The sequence below is a fragment of the Fonsecaea multimorphosa genome (genome assembly GCF_000836435.1).
Source record: "Fonsecaea multimorphosa CBS 102226 unplaced genomic scaffold supercont1.26, whole genome shotgun sequence".
Classification (NCBI taxonomy): Eukaryota; Fungi; Ascomycota; class Eurotiomycetes; order Chaetothyriales; family Herpotrichiellaceae; genus Fonsecaea; species Fonsecaea multimorphosa.
Window position 1 is genome coordinate 68,475 of NW_015971660.1, and position 15,542 is coordinate 84,016.

The 15,542-nt window shown below is 53.2% G+C and overlaps 6 protein-coding genes across 6 annotated transcripts; 4 read left to right on the top strand and 2 right to left on the bottom strand.

Moving 5' to 3' along the window:
- Positions 1-2,310: 2,310 nt before the first annotated feature.
- Z520_09772 (uncharacterized protein) lies at positions 2,311-3,702 on the bottom strand (the record flags this gene model as incomplete). The annotated part of the gene is made up of 1 exon (XM_016780266.1): positions 2,311-3,702. One exon carries the CDS (start codon positions 3,700-3,702, stop codon positions 2,311-2,313), a length of 1,392 nt encoding a protein of 463 aa, XP_016628509.1.
- A 690-nt stretch (positions 3,703-4,392) lies between these two features.
- On the top strand, positions 4,393-5,712 carry Z520_09773 (uncharacterized protein; the record flags this gene model as incomplete). The annotated part of the gene is made up of 1 exon (XM_016780267.1): positions 4,393-5,712. One exon carries the CDS (start codon positions 4,393-4,395, stop codon positions 5,710-5,712), a length of 1,320 nt encoding a protein of 439 aa, XP_016628510.1.
- A 388-nt stretch (positions 5,713-6,100) lies between these two features.
- Z520_09774 (uncharacterized protein) lies at positions 6,101-6,946 on the top strand (the record flags this gene model as incomplete). The annotated part of the gene is made up of 1 exon (XM_016780268.1): positions 6,101-6,946. The coding sequence occupies one exon, from the start codon at positions 6,101-6,103 to the stop codon at positions 6,944-6,946; it is 846 nt and encodes a 281-aa protein (XP_016628511.1).
- Positions 6,947-7,216: 270 nt separating this feature from the next.
- On the bottom strand, positions 7,217-8,936 carry Z520_09775 (uncharacterized protein; the record flags this gene model as incomplete). Its single annotated transcript, XM_016780269.1, has 3 exons — positions 7,217-8,664; positions 8,723-8,810; positions 8,904-8,936. 3 exons carry the CDS (start codon positions 8,934-8,936, stop codon positions 7,217-7,219), a joined length of 1,569 nt encoding a protein of 522 aa, XP_016628512.1.
- A 469-nt stretch (positions 8,937-9,405) lies between these two features.
- On the top strand, positions 9,406-10,513 carry Z520_09776 (uncharacterized protein; the record flags this gene model as incomplete). The annotated part of the gene is made up of 2 exons (XM_016780270.1): positions 9,406-9,798; positions 9,863-10,513. 2 exons carry the CDS (start codon positions 9,406-9,408, stop codon positions 10,511-10,513), a joined length of 1,044 nt encoding a protein of 347 aa, XP_016628513.1.
- A 2,221-nt stretch (positions 10,514-12,734) lies between these two features.
- Positions 12,735-14,999, top strand: Z520_09777 (uncharacterized protein; the record flags this gene model as incomplete). The annotated part of the gene is made up of 1 exon (XM_016780271.1): positions 12,735-14,999. The coding sequence occupies one exon, from the start codon at positions 12,735-12,737 to the stop codon at positions 14,997-14,999; it is 2,265 nt and encodes a 754-aa protein (XP_016628514.1).
- Positions 15,000-15,542: the final 543 nt, after the last annotated feature.

The window sequence follows — 15,542 nt, forward strand, 5'->3', positions numbered from 1 at the left end:
ACTAGAGGGGGATGCAGCCAACGGCGAGCCTCGACAGGTCCCCGCTGGTGCCGGCCTATCTGTGGCCTCTACCAAATGACTCATAATTCATCAAAAGAGCCTTCCATGTGGACGTTGCTCGTAACTGTGAAATTGAGCGTGAAGAAGGGACAGATTTTGCCCCTGTATCGGTTGTTTGACCATCTCATGGAAACACTATCTTAGGAACAAACTCATTTCCCCGCCTTCACATACTTTGGAATCTAGGTACGAGTATCACAAAAAGATGGGATTACTGCATATCGAGTATTTCGTCCGCACAAAAGCTCTACATAAAGTGGCCTGTGGAACTGGTCCGCTGCTGACCAGGACCCGTGCGGCACTGCTCGCTTTTGGCTAGCCACAAGGCAGACAACCAGGATCAATTGTCCTGCTTAGTTGCAACTCAATTTATCCCCCTCAAACCAACTGCTCCCGAGCGTAAGGTAGTGCTGGTGGCGGGCCGCACACTTTGAGAAGACACAAATATCTCGTTTTCCAGGGTGAAACACGATCCTTGGTGCATAAATGACTGCAATGAAGCCCCCAAACTGGAGCCAATGCCTGTGCTCGAGGCTCATGCTCTGTAGATACTCGTCCTACTGGCTACCGCGTACAAAAGTGCATTGCATGCCCATTAACACCAAGGCCGCCGTGATTGGACTGGCTCCACCCCAAGCTGGTTCGCAGCCGGCGATCCTACAGCGATTTCCGCTTGTGGTTCGCACTGCCGACTGAGACCTTTGGGATGCCAGTGCCGACCAAAGTGCTCCGCGTTAGGCTATACCCTGCATGGCACCAATCGAGTCCGCGCCCTTTGGCAACTTGAATGTCGCAAGATTGAAAACGTACGAAGCATTACCCGTTGACGCCTGAATGCCCTTCGGAGCGTCCCCACGGACCAGTTCATACCCTATAATTCACCCTGACCCTCTCCCACCCATTGAGGGTTGGTCATCTGGACAGCTGGCGTGCTAACCCCAGCATCTCCATTGAGAGGGAATTTGCTCCCCACCGCGACGCTGCTGTTGAAACAGCCCGCCTCTTGGGTTGCAGTGAATCTGCATGCGTGACTCACACGAACTGAGGCTCTGCGCAATCATGCATACAGTGGAGACGTGGCCATCTCATTTCTCAATAATCGTCTCATCTGGATTGTTTCCGCCCACGCTTGGATTTTAGGGGGATAATACCTACCAAGGTATGTATCTATGGACAGGGAAACAGCCAAAGCCACTCTCTTTTGTGCGCCGGAGACCCACGGAAAAAAGGGGGCCTTTTCACACGAGGCTGATTCTCGAAGCAAGGCTGGTGGTACTGGCTGTGGCTAGTGCACTTGAATGTGGGAAATTCATCCATGTCGAGTTGCTCACCCGAATGTGAATTTTCCACACTCAACAACCCCAATTGACACATCTTCTCTCCCCTTCATGACACATTGGTCCTTTCAGCAGCAGCTCCGTGAAATATAGTGCCAAAAGTCCATCGTCCCCCATCATCCTCCATTCCTTCTCTGTGCCGTAACGCCCGTAATCATCGTCATCCCATCCAAGCTTTCCGTGCAAACCCTTCGCCAACCGCGGAACTTCCCAAAGAAAGGGTAACATCTCCCATTTTCCATCTTCAATGCTGCACTGGCAGTGCAACCCGCGAGGCTTTTTTTAAACCCTCCTATCGCAGTCGTGCCCGTCTCCCCGAATCCCTGTTTGAGTTCTGACATCCTACGAGTAATCCTCCCCCGGTGCCCCGGTCTACAATATGTGCTCATAGGGACGAGTACCTCGTAGTTGATAGTGATAGCACTTCTACCACCAAGTCCCTTTCCCGTCGGGTAGCCCCCTTGGAAAGTTTGAACACGATCAGGTATGCATTTACAGACCCCTGTGTGTTTAGGTATGTGTTTAGGTCTGTGTGCTTCAGCCCTACTGGTGATACGTGGTCTCTTCCCTGGACGACCAGGTTTCCGGAAATTCTGCACGTTGAGGTCCTCGGAGAAGCATGCTGCTCGTTATTGCCCAATGGGGTGTACTAGGTACCTTTCATGGCTTGAACCTCGGATTACCCGTTGCCGACCGTGGCGTCCCAAGTACTCCCCTTAATGGGGATTCACGTATTCGGGTTTGTCGAGAATAGCACTGTTAACTAGTGGAAAGAACCTCGCAGCGGAAGAGATTATCGACCCCATCTAAGTGCAGGGTCCGATTTGAATTCGTGATCACACGATCTCTCACAATTTGGGGAGATCTGCCAATGCTATCTACTTGTGCATCGAGGAGCCGCCTCGTCAATCGCTTATGCCACTGAAGCCGCCGAGGTCGTCGTGGTTGTAAGCGCCTCCAGCCCTTTGAGCAATTCCCACGGATTTCGATCATCGTCCACCTGCTCATCAGTGAACATCGCCAAAACTTGTCCGACTTCAGCCCGCAAGACTGCGTCCAATAGCTCCTCCGACCGCTGCCACTCTATTCTCCTGTTCTCATCGGCTCCCTTTTCGTCTCCCGTGCCCCTTCTGATGGGGTTCCCCTTGGCATCTTCCGTTGTCGCCCGTAGATCTTCTAGTTCTTGCTGTAGATCTCGGCCTTCTTGTTCAGCCCAATGTATTTGTCGACGCAAGAGCCGGAACCATTGTGAGGGGGGAAGACTGCGCTCGTACTCGTCCATGTCATCCCAAATATCGGTCGGGTAGTAGTCTGAAGGAAGAGGCAGAGACATCGGAACACTATCCACGTCTACTGCGTCAACGAGCTCTTCTGATCCATCATCGTCCGCCATTGCAACATCATCAGGGTCGATTCCCATCATGGAAACCGTGTACCGGGTCGGTAGCGAGGGCAAATCGCCGACTAGAGTAGCCTTTTTGTCACCATTCGTCTTGCCCCCCATTGTCAGCTTCAGCCTTTTGATCGGAAGACCAGATCCTCCGTTCGAAATGCCGCCAGTGTGGCCTCTGGGCACTGGATCGCTAGGGCGCAAAGCCTCGGTCTCGTGGACCGTACGCATATGCTTTGCAAGAGCATCAGATCTAGTAAAGCTGCGGTCGCACTCAGGCAGAGCACACATGAAAGGCTTTTCCTTGGTATGGCTTCTCATGTGAGCCTTCAATGCGTAAGCACTCGTGTGCGGCTGGCCCTTGCGAGCGCAACCTTCCCACTCGCAGTAGTACTTCTTCTGGCGTGGCACGATGTGAGCGTCGTTTATATGAGCGACCAGGTTGTCCATGTTGCCTTGCTCTTGATCGGTACAACCGTCCCATAGACACTTTGTCACTTGAACGTAGTCTGCCAACTCTGGATTTTCAGGGTTGGCTTGGGCCGCCGCATACGCGGTCGACAAGGGATGGGTCGGACCCAGGTTGGCAAAGGAAGGCGAAGTTGGCACCGAGCCGGAAGAGTCGCTTGATATTGAGCCTGTTGGCGAGCGAGGGGGGATGACGGTGGAAGCGGACTGGGGGGTGGCATGATCGTAGCTTGAAGCACCAGTCTTTCGACGTTTGGCGGGAGGCATATCGAGGGCTGCTGCCGTAGCGCTCATAGCGGATGCAGTTTCGTCGTCTGAGGCAGAGATAGTAGAGTCCCGTGAATGAGAACGCGATCTGCGGTGGAATTTGACGTCTTCAGGAAATTCATCGGAGTCGATATCTGACAAGGGCGACCCAGACGCTGGGGTCTCGGGCTCCTGCTCCATGACTGTAGATGAGGGTAGGGTGAGGCGACTCTGACCAACAGAATCAAACAAAGTGAAGTATTATCCAGACAATAATTGAGCAGAGATCACTACCCATAAAACCATACCGTGTCAAGACTCGCCCAGAACGAAGCCGGGAGTTGGGATTGCGCGACACTGGCAGCGCCAAACTCGGCAGACCTACTTCTACCGGCAGCTTGACTTCAATCGCAACAAACGCGCCATGGCGACCTCCTTTCCCGCCATGGCGCTCCCATCTACTACAGTAATAGTATGCCAGCCCTATCGAGCCTCCTTTTCACTGTTGTCGTCCCAATTTGCATGTCAAATCCAACCAAATGGGCCCGGTCGGGGCTGTCCTTGTGTAATGACCCAAGACTTGTTGAACAGCGGCAGGCCTCAATCATGCTTTAAGCGAGTGAATTGTGAGCGATAGCACATGCCAGGTATGCATTAGTTCAGGTGCCTAAGATCCGTCCGTGTCTAGGCAGGAAAGTGCTTCATCTCCAAGTCACAGCATCACCGCCTGTCTCCTGTCTCTTACGCGGAGTTCAAAAGTTGGAAACATGTTGCATCCGACACTTCTTTGACAAGCTAACATATCAGAAACGCGACGTGCGCACCGTCAACCTTCTTACCGTGTTTGCAGTGCTCGAGAACATCTCATACCCTACGTGAACACCGAGGGAAATGGCTTCATTTCAGATAATCATCATTGGCACCGGGATCGCTGGTCTTGCAACAGCTATCAGTCTTTCTCAGAAGACAAAACACGAAATTCTGATTCTTGAAAGCAGTCCGATTCTCACCGAAGCCGGTGCTGGTGTTCAATGCTCTGCAGCTGCATCTCGCATCCTCGGCAACTGGGGATTGCGGGAACACTTTGAGGCGGTGGCAACGAGTCCGGACTTCATGGAGATCAGACGATATGATAACAACGGACTTATCGGTCTCATGCCCACCAATGTCAAGAACTATTCTACGCGGTTGAGGGGCTCTCCTCACTGGCTTGTTCATCGAGTCGACTACCAGAAGATTCTTGCGGAAGCCGCTACAGCCAGCGGCGCCAAGATCGAGTTCGGGCAAAAGGTCGTTGCCGTTGATGCCGAAGAGGTTGAGGTGACCTTGGAGAGTGGGAGGTCGCTGCGCGCAGATTTGATTATTGGGGCCGATGGTATACACTCAAGAACTCGACGCTCAATTCCTGGCTTGGTGGACGTAGTTCCCCGGAGAACGGAGAATTACTGCTATCGAGCCTTGGTGCCCCGTGAGGAAATGCTCAAAAATCCTGTTACCGCTGCTCTGGTAGACAACCAGAGTCAACAGGCTTGGGCTGGTCAATTCAAGCACATTATATCTTACCCAATCGCCAAGGGTAAGTTTTACAACTTGGTTATGACAATCCCCGACCTTGGCGACGCTCCGTTGGGCAAGTACAATGAGCCAGGCGATGTCTCGGAGATGCGCCAGGTGTTCAGTGATTTCAATGACACTGTTCACGCAGTACTCGATACCGTGGAAAGCTGCGCCAAGTGGGTACTAGCCGAACTCCCGCCGCTGCCTACGTGGTCAAGTCCAAATGGACGTGTCATTCTTGTGGGAGATGCTTGTCATGCTATGGCGCCACATGCCGCCATGGGTGCAGCTACATCGCTCGAGGACGCCGAAGTTCTTGGTCTTTGCGTGGCAACTTGCAAAGGGATAGCTGATCTTCCAAGAGCCGCAAAAGACTATGAGTACCTCCGCAAAGCCCGGTGCGAACGCATACAGGAGATCTCGCGTGAAAACGCGACCACTTTTGCTCTGCCAGATGGACCAATGCAGGAAGCAAGAGACCGTATATGGAGGGCCCAGAAAGCCATGTTAGAGAAGCAGTTGCAAGAGGACAGTCCTCTGGTCATCCCGGCAGAAGACATGACTCAAAAGTTTCCACATCCGGCGCTGGTCCAGTGGCTTGTTGGACACGACATCATAGAAGAAGCAAAGAGACACCTTTCAAGTCGAGAGTAGTGCTGCGTCTTTTGTAAGGGACCATTAGAGCATGCTGGTGCAGCCTGGCCATATTGTTTATAGACACGGACCTTGTCTCCACCGCACTGCCCATTCAGGCAGGTGCCACAGTTTTCCCAACGCCCTGTGATAACTTCTTTTCTATTTGTTTCCTAACCCTTCCCAGTTCTATATTCTGTACAGCATCTCAAATACAATAGACATCGGCTTCCTCTTCGCAGGTAAGGAGTCATAAAAAGGAAAATTTGTCAGCCACCCACGCCTAGAAAAAGGTCACCAAAGCGCACATAGATTCCATCAAGAGCGGGTATCTCGACTCGATTCACACTGTAATACAGTTATCATCCGTCAACCACGGGCGAGATCTTTTCCTCCAGCATACCAAAAGATGTCGACACCTCTCGCCCGAACAGTCCTTAGCTACCAACGCAATGCAAAACTCTACACGCTTTCTACACAGGTCACATCCATCACACCTTTCCAACAACTCGCGGAAGCCAGCCGGCAGCTTTTCAAGGCCGTCCCGGACGAGGAGAATTCCCTCGTGGTGACGACGGCCGAAACCATCTTCCACCCGCAAGGCGGCGGCCAGCCGTCCGACACGGGCTCCATCACATCGACATCCGCCAACGGCGCCAGGTTCGACGTCTCGGCCGTGCGCATGGACGTCGTCAACGACGGCGTGGTCCTCCACCTGGGCGTCTTCGCGGACCCGGCGCGGACGTTTTCCGTGGACGACGCGCCCGTCACGCAGGCCATCGACGTGGAGAAACGACTGCTGTACTCGCGCCTGCACACGGCGGGCCACGTGCTCGGCGCGGCGGTGCGGCACCTGCTCGAGAGGGAGATTGCAAACTTTGACGAGCTCAAGGCCTCGCACTTCCCGGACTCGGCCGCCTGCGAGTTCCAGGGGCTCATCGAGGGGAAGTGGAAGGAGCCCATCCAAACCCGCGTCGACGAGTACGTCTCCCGAGCCATGCCCGTGGAGATTGAATTCTGGGACCCGGAGGATTTCAAGAGGGAAGGCCTCGAGCGCCTGATCCCGCCGGGCGAAGACCAAGGTGGTGTCAAATTGGCGCCCGGCGAGAAATACAGAGTCGTCAGGATCGTCGGCGCAGAGGTCTACCCCTGTGGTGGCACGCACGTGGACACGACGGATCTGTGTGGCAAGGTCGGCGTGAGGAAGATTAGTAGGAGCAAAGGCACCAGTCGGGTGAGTTATAATGTAAGTTGAAAATGTTGCTTCCCTGTCTTCGGCATCTATAGAGCTAGAGGGGGCTTCTGTGGTCCATGGATGGTAACAAAAGATTACATTTCTGGTAGAATCTCGTCTCATGGAACCATGTGCCCTAGAGCTGGCCTTTTTTGGTCTGGGAAGCCTCAAGAGATATTAAAGTAAAAGAAACCACTGTACAATAGACAAAACTTTGAAAAAACCTCAGTCTGCCTGTATTTCCTCGTCCAGAAAGGAAGAAAACTCTCAGACCAGCTAATTTTTTTTTTCCTATTTCGTCCCGTCCAACTTGTCGCCAAAGATGCCGCGGGGCGGCTTCCACTCGTAGTGATGGGAGCCCTTGAGCGGTTTGCCCGGCGCCTCGGACTTGAGGTCGAAGCTGTGGGCGCCGAAATAGTCGAGCTCGGCCTCCATGAACTGCGTGGGCAGCTCGGTCGAGCCTGAGTATTTGATGTACTCGAGCGTGGCGGACAGGGAAGGGATGTAGGCGTCGGCCGCGAGGGATTTGAGGACCACGTTCTTGAGCGGGGCGAGACAGGTCGTCAGCTCCGATGCGAGGGTTTCTTGTGCGAGAAGCTCGTCGACGACGTCGGCGGGCGTGGTGCTGGATTGTGAGAGGACGCTGTCGAGCAGGTCCGAGATGCCGTCGCTTTGGATGATGCATCCGCCCCGCCAGATCTGGAGTATCATCCGGTAGTCCAGGTTCCAGCCCGACTCGCGGTCCTTGGCCCGGATGAGGCTGAGCCCCTGGACGAACGCGCACAGGAATGCCCCGTACAGCGAGAGCTTCAGGTCCTCGATGAACGACGGCAGGGACTTCTCGTGCGGCACCTCCAACTTGATGGTTTGCGGCTGTGCCGCGCCGCCCTTGAACGCCTTGTTGACGCGCGCCCGCTTGGCCACGTCGGCCGAGGCGAGCCGGAACAGGTGTGCGCTGACGATGGTGGGTGAGGGGACGTGGAGACGGACCGTCTCCTCGCAGGTCCAGACGCCCGTGCCTTCGGAGTTGTCGACGTCCTGGACGACTTTGTCCAAGACACTGGCCAGGACGAACTTCCCTTCCCCGTCTTTGGTGCGGTTGATGTCCGCGCCGATCGCCACCAGGAAGTTGTCTCGGAGCGGACCGCTGTCATTCCACGACTCGAACGTGTCGGCAATCGTTTCGTATGGCATCTTCAGGCATTTGTTCATAATGAACCAGACTTCGGCGATGGCCGACATCATGCCTTGCTCAATGCCATTGTGGACCATCTTGACGTAATGCCCGCTACCCCCCGGCCCGATGCATGTGGTACACGGGCGACCCTGCTTGTCCTTCGCGGCGACTCGCTCGAGGAACGGGATGATCTTCTTCAAAGTCTCGGCGTCGCCTCCGGGAGACATGGAGGGACCGTGTCTGGCGCTCTGGTACCCGCCGCTGACTCCGCAGCCGATATAGTGGATGCCATCAGGTTCGAGGTCCTTCTGTCGTCGCTCGGTGTTTCGCCAGTCTTCGTTTGAGCAGTCGAGTATAATGTCGCCTGCCTGAAGATATGGACGCAGACTTTCAACCGTCTTGTCCCCGACTGATCCGTGGGGGATACTGAAGACGAAAAGCTTGGGTGAGTCTGGGGATGAAATGCTTTCGCAGAGCTCTTTGTAGTCCTTCTGGTGTACAATTCGGTTTTCCTCATGGATAGATTCGGCGTGCTCTTGCAGTTGTTTGACGTTTTCCTCGCCTGTTCAGCTGCCATTAGCGCAAACGAGGCTGATAAGATCAATATGGAGAGCTCATACTTGGATCGAAGTAATGAACCTCAACACCATGCTCGGCGTATAACAAAGACATCATGCCACCCATGCTCCCCACACCAATCATGCCAAGCTGAATCAGTCGGTCAGCATGCGTACCTTTTTGACGGATCGGCCCCTAATGAGCTTGTTGGGGTGGACGCAAAGCCCCCTCCACTTCACCCACCTTCTTGAACTCTGGGCTATCGTCTTGACCCATGGTGTCTGTTTGAGTGTCCCAAACTTTTGATAGAAACTGTATTCGTCAAGGGGCAGGACCACACTGTCGGTTTTCTGAATGGAAGACCCGATGAAGAGGCAGTTTGTCATTAGCCCATGAACAACAGGTCACACAGAACAGGCAAACCGGCAAGATGCATGCGTGTGAGCTGAAGGTGAAGTAAGTCAAGTATTTCTTTCCCACGCGTATATTGACGTCATCTGAGATTTGAGACAAAGTGGTGGATACAGGTATTTAATTCCGGACTCGGCTGGACATCCGCCGAATTGGAAAAAGTGACGAAATGTAGACGATATCTTGGGCCTGGTATAAACCTCCAAGTCATATCGTATAATCAGAAACAAAGGCAAGATTGCAGTTATTTTGATTCAACTGTACGCAAAAGGCCAGTAAATTTGAAAGCCACAAGGGAAACGCACCACTCACAGGAAGCTTCATTGCAAGTATCATGGCGGATTTCAAAGGCAAGGAGATTCCAATCTGTTATGCCTCGTGCTCCATAGGCCACGACAATTCTAAGCATACGCTTCCGGCCAAGTTGAAGACTCTTGCCGCTGCTGGATTTGACGCCATCGAGCTTTCAATGCCCGACATCCTCACGTACGGTCAAGAGATCTCCGAGAGCAAGGCCGAGATTGATCCAAAGGATTACAAAACGCTTCGGTCCGTCGCAGCAGAGATCGCAAAACTGTGCGAGAAAGAAGGCCTGAAGGTCTTGATGTTGCAGCCATTTGCCAACTTTGAGGGTTGGCCCAAAGGTAGCGAGGAAAGAAAAGATGCTTTCGACCGGGCCAAAGGATGGATGAGCATAATGGAGGCAGCTGGCACAGATATGCTTCAGGTACGCAACCTCTGCGTTGCTGTTCGCCGGGAATGCAACATCGCAGTATTGACCACAAGCATAGATTGGGTCATCCGATGCTGAGGGCATCTCATCTAGCTTTGACGACCTGGCATCCGACCTGACAGAGCTTGCAGATATTTTTGCCGAGAAAGGGCTTCGGATTGCATACGAAAACTGGTGCTGGGCCACTCACGCTCCGGCGTGGAAGGATGTCTGGGAAATCGTCAAAAAGGCCGACCGACCCAATCTGGGGTTGTGCCTCGACACTTTCCAGAGCGCAGGAGGAGAATGGGGCAGCCCGACGACGAAATCTGGACGGATTGAAGACGTCAGCACAGAAGAGTTGGACAAGAGATGGAAGAGCAGCTGTGAAGAGCTCTCGAAGACAGTCCCTGCGAACAAGATATTCTTGCTGCAAATCTCAGACGCATACAGGATGGAGCCGCCGTTGGACGACAAAGCAGACGACAGCGGGCTGAGGCCTAGGGGGCAGTGGAGCCACGATTATCGGCCGCTGCCATACGATGGTGGGTATTTGCCCGTGGAAGACTTCACCAGGGCTGTGTTCAAGACGGGGTTCAGAAGCTGGGTGTCAGTGGAAGTATTCGATGGCAAGGGCCCGGAGAAGTATGGGGACGACATGGGACCTTTTGCAAAGAAGGCCTTTGAGTCGGTGCACGCATTGTTGAGGCGGGTCGGAGAAGCCGATTGACCGTCAGTTGTGTACCAGTGTCATGATCATCAAAAGTACTAGACCAGGTCTCAATCCAGCACAGGGAGAGTGAGCCAAGAGCCGGGGTTCTGCTTCAAAGGGAAAGTCTCCCATCACAACACGAGCCATTCATGTCTCTGATATCCATTGGGTCCCGTCCGGTTGTACCAGTGACAGGCCTCCAGGCATTGTATACCGGGCGAATGTTGTAGAAACCCAAATGAAAACATGTAGCTTGTAGTGAAGTGACTCAAGTCAGTCGAAAATCGGCCTTGTGAAACCTCCCGTGCTCTTCTGCCTTGGGTTTTTTGCTGCATGACGACCGTTCCGCCGTGTCAAAGGCAAACACAGAAGATGCAAGAGGTTGAAAGAGTCAGTAGCATGCAATATTGGAAGCTGTATAACCTCAAGTTGGGCGTATTTTGGTTCCAACGAGTCCCCGACACAACACGCAGGTGAGGAATCAAATAGTTGTCTTCAGCTGACAACAGACCAGCTGCATTGCAGAAAGGGACATTGCTCAACTGTATGGATTGCCTGGGCGCATGAAGGTTAGGGGCTGGTGTATGATGTGCTGCTCTCGTAAAGGAGATGTGGATTCGGTAATCTGCGTTCACACTGGATTGCAGGTATAGCCTCCGTCCATATGCTAGGCCACCACCCTCCGGTGGGACACGCGCTCAGGTCCTTTACCGGGTCTTCCCATATGGATAGGGCGATACTGATGTTGAGGGTTGTACTTCGGGCGCTATTTCCGTACTCGAAGTCAGGTCTATGTCCCCATGTCTCGGACTGATTGAATGCAGCAGATGCTAGGCCCCAGTTTTCCCGGTCCAGAAGCTGGATTGTTGCACGAGGGCGACCCCAGGCACGTCCATTTTCAAGAGAGTAATCGGCCTCTACTACCTCCGTGCGGAGACATGTGCATTTTGGAATCTTGGTCATGCAGCGAGGATCCTGATAGCCGGCTAGACTCTAGAGACGCGCTCGATGGGCATCTCAACGCGTTGCGGGGGAGGATTGGTGAGGCAGGAGACAAAGGGCGGAAATTGAGGCTCATATCACGCTGGTCTTGGCACTTGATAAAGGAGCAACAGTCGGTTGCAATTTCCGAACCTTGGATCAAATCTCCTTGGCTCGGAAGCTACCAACATTGCCAGTCAAGCCAGTTCGTCCCTCGCCAGTGCGAAGATGCACGTTTTTGCTCGCTTGCCCAATGACGCCTTCTTGGTTGCTGTGGTACGTCGTTTCAGCCTGATATCGCGTCATGTTGCCTTCAGCATCGCCTACTCGTGCAGCCCGTCTTGGCTCTGTGGCCGACGCCGCTTGCTGCGTCGCACAGCATCTTCATAGATAGCCGGTGGTGCCGGGGTTTGTACCAGATACCCTTGTCTCTATCATCTTGGATCTTCTACGAGCACTTCTTCTCCTTTGCTCTGCGTCAAAAACAGGATATGTCCGAATCCGGCAGTCAGTGATCTTCATTGTCATCATTGTTCTTGTTTACCTTGGGTACCTCCCTACGGAGCTGCGTCGGCTACCGTGTCCGCCGACTCCTTGGTAACTTTGAATAGGGCGGGAGATCGTCATTGCAAAGAAGATCCTCTGCAAGGGGCGCTGAGAAACAAACATTCTTGGCTCTCAGCGGATCGGCCATGAACGACACAGGCGCCTGGCGACCTTGGAAACCTCCAATCCACGCTCCGCATCTTGGTCTGAAGGCTCCAAAGTGGCGTTTTTCGGTGGCTTTGGACAACCCATGTTATACGAATATGCTTTTTGCGCAAGACTTCCGGAAAGTCCCCACCTCCGATGCCACTGCACAACCCCAACATCTCTGCAAGGTTCACGACGATATTGAGGTAAGATGCTATGGATGCAGCTCCCAAGAAAAAGCGACTTGGATTAGGTTATAACCAACGGTAAGTCGGCGCCGATGCTCGAGGCCAGCGGGATATCGCGATGCATTTCCCCTGGGACGCAGCCCCCATTTGGGTCATGTACACCACTTTATAGTCGTGTATCCCTTCCTTCAGGTTCCTTCTCAGCCATTTGCTAGGATTGTGTGACGACTCGGGCCTTGCATTCTCGTTGCCCGCGCGCTCGATTTTCTTTTTCATGAAATCCAACAATCGTTATATTGTCCATTATGACTTCCAAAGCCATTTTCAATAGCTTGAGGATAAGCATTCCTTCCAGACCAACAACTCGCAACGGCAACATGGCCAGATTTCCTATCGATATGGAGAAAGCTCCCCCTTCAAATGGACCATCGCCAGCAGGGCCACCCACTGGGCCGCCTGCTGGACCACCTCCTGGACCTCCTGGACCTCCGGGCGGATGGCTATGCACGCGCATGTCGAAACAACAAGAGATTCTCTTCAACGTAATGGTGGCATTCCTTCAACTTATTCCTCAATCCACCTTGACAACGGTCTTTCCAGTCAGCCGAGACCTTGCTCAATCCTTTTCCATCACAAATGCTTCGGTACTGCCATGGCTCGTCGCCGCGTACGCACTGTCCTTCGGAACTTTCATTCTGATCGGAGGACGACTTGGTGACATATTTGGGCATAAGACGATGGTTGTGATTGGCTATTCCTTCCTCAGTCTATGGAGTGTCGTGGCCGGGTTAAGTCACTATGTTGGCTACGAATTATTCTTCGTGGCTCGAGGTTTCCAGGGGATCGGTGCGAGTATGATGGTGCCAAATGGCCTAGCACTCCTAGGCCGGACCTATCCTCCAGGGTCAAAAAAGAAAATCCTCTCCTTCACTCTTTTCGGTCTATGTGCACCGGTCGGAGCCTACCTGGGAATGATCTTTGGAGCTCTATTCACCAGGTTTGCAACCTGGTGGTGGAGCTTCTATACCCTCGCCGTCGTATCGTCTTTTCTGGCCGCTGCAGCATGGGTCATCCTGGTCTCTCCGCCACCGAGTCCAAAGCAGATGCTACCAGTCAAGGAGAAATTGCGGGATATGGACTGGCTTGGAGCCGTCACTGGTGTTGGCGGCCTTGTTTGCGTCCAAGTTTCTCTTGTCTCTGCTCCTGCTTCGGGATGGAGCACTCAGTACATCTTCATGTTGCTTATTATCGGCCTCTTGCTCATTGCCTTTTTTGTCATCACCGAGCTCAAAATCGCCGTACAACCACTGGTGCCTTTCAAAATGCTCAAGGCAGATGTCGGGTTCGTCCTTGGCGCTGTGGCTTGTGGATGGGCCACGTTTGGAATCTGGACATGGTTCCTTTGGAGATTTCTCCTAGGAATCAAACATGATGCTCCTCTTGAGGCTGCACTGCAAGTCCTGCCAATCGTGCCTGTCGCCCTGATTGCCTCAGTGCTGACGGCTTGGATGATGCGGGCATGTCGCCCTTCCTGGACTCTATTCTGGGCTTTGGTGGCATTCACTTTCGGCCCGCTCCTTTTGGCGGTCGACTCGAACATCGACAAGTCAACCTACTGGAGCTGGACGTTTGCCAGCCTTGTTGTCATGCCTTTTGGCATGGATATGTCCTTTCCGGCTGCCACATTGGTCATGTCCAACTTCTTTCCCCCCCAACAACAAGGTGTCGCAGGGAGTCTCATCAGTACGGTCGTCAACTACTCCATTTCTCTCGGTCTTGGTCTTGCCTCTACCGTCGAAGTTCACGTGAACAACCAGGGACGTGATCCGCTTGACGGCATTCGTGGTGGCTGGTTCATGGGCGTGGGTCTCGGTGGCTTGGGCATTGTCATCTGCGTTGCCTTCGTTGTCAAATCGATTTTGCATCCGACTCCGCAAGTACCACTAGGACCGCCAGCACCACCTGCCTCGGGTGCAGCCTTGCAAATGACCCCTCCGAGACCTGACAGACCTGAAAATGAGCGGAAGGCATCGGAAGCTGCTACTATTTCAAGTCTAGCACCGACATTGGTTCCCGACAGTGCGACGCATTTGAGCTTGAAGCTGAACGAGATGGAGCCCTTCAACTTCGAGAACATGCCAGCATCGACATCCACACCCGTGATTGCCTCACCGCAATCCCCATCATTCAGCACATCGCCTAATCTCATCTCCAGCTTTCCTCTCCCTGCCACACCCAAGCCCAGGATCAACATGCTACGTCGAATCTCCAAGGATGCCTCCGCCATACTAAAACGCCCTGGCAAGGACAACGCTGGGGATTTGCATTCTCGTTCGAATTCCCAAACCCTCCTTGCTGCTCAAGCCGCGCAATCCCCAATATCCCAATTCCCGATGCCAGCGGAACTAGATCCGGTATACCGTGCTCGCGGCAGCTTCGAAAGCGAGTCCAGTGGCGAGGGTCGAGAACACCGCTGGGAGTCGTCTGCCCGCCGAGATGGCGATGCTAGGAGACCAAGTCAGCCTTCCGAAGACGGATTTCACTATACATCGAGATCTGGGCTCGCCATTCGAGATCCTGACGGGTTCGAGCATGATGCGAGACCTGTGATGCCTAAGGGAATGGCAGGCGAGAAGTTCTGACTTTTAACTTAATATCTCCTCATTTCTTTTTCTTCTTTCACGAGACTCTTTAGCTGGAGCTACGATTTGGGAAGGACTTTCTTTATTGTGGTATTCATGACGGATGGCGTCCGGGTATCAATGGCAATGAACTATTTGACACGGCCTTTTGGACAGAGGGGGGGCTGTACAGGGATAGAAAAAGGGGTAAACAACAAGATGAGAATGACATGCGGGTCTCTGGGAGTTTGGGTAGACGAGGATGGTTGTTTTGTGTTTCTTTCTTGGAGGGCACTTTCGCCTCATCCGACCTAGGGAATGTTTGCAACGAGGCATATTTCAGAGGCTTTATGGAAACCGGAGACCCCTAAAACGCGGGTATGAATGGATGATAGTACTACCTTTTATTTCTTTTTAAACTGAGATCTAATTCCTGCCATGCATCTGTGTGCCACATTCTATCAGAACACGAGGTGTCTCCGTTCCACCGACATCAACCAGTTGTTATCGCACCATTTTCCTGTCCTTGCCTCTTTGCGAACCGTTTCCCTTGATCCAAAAAAG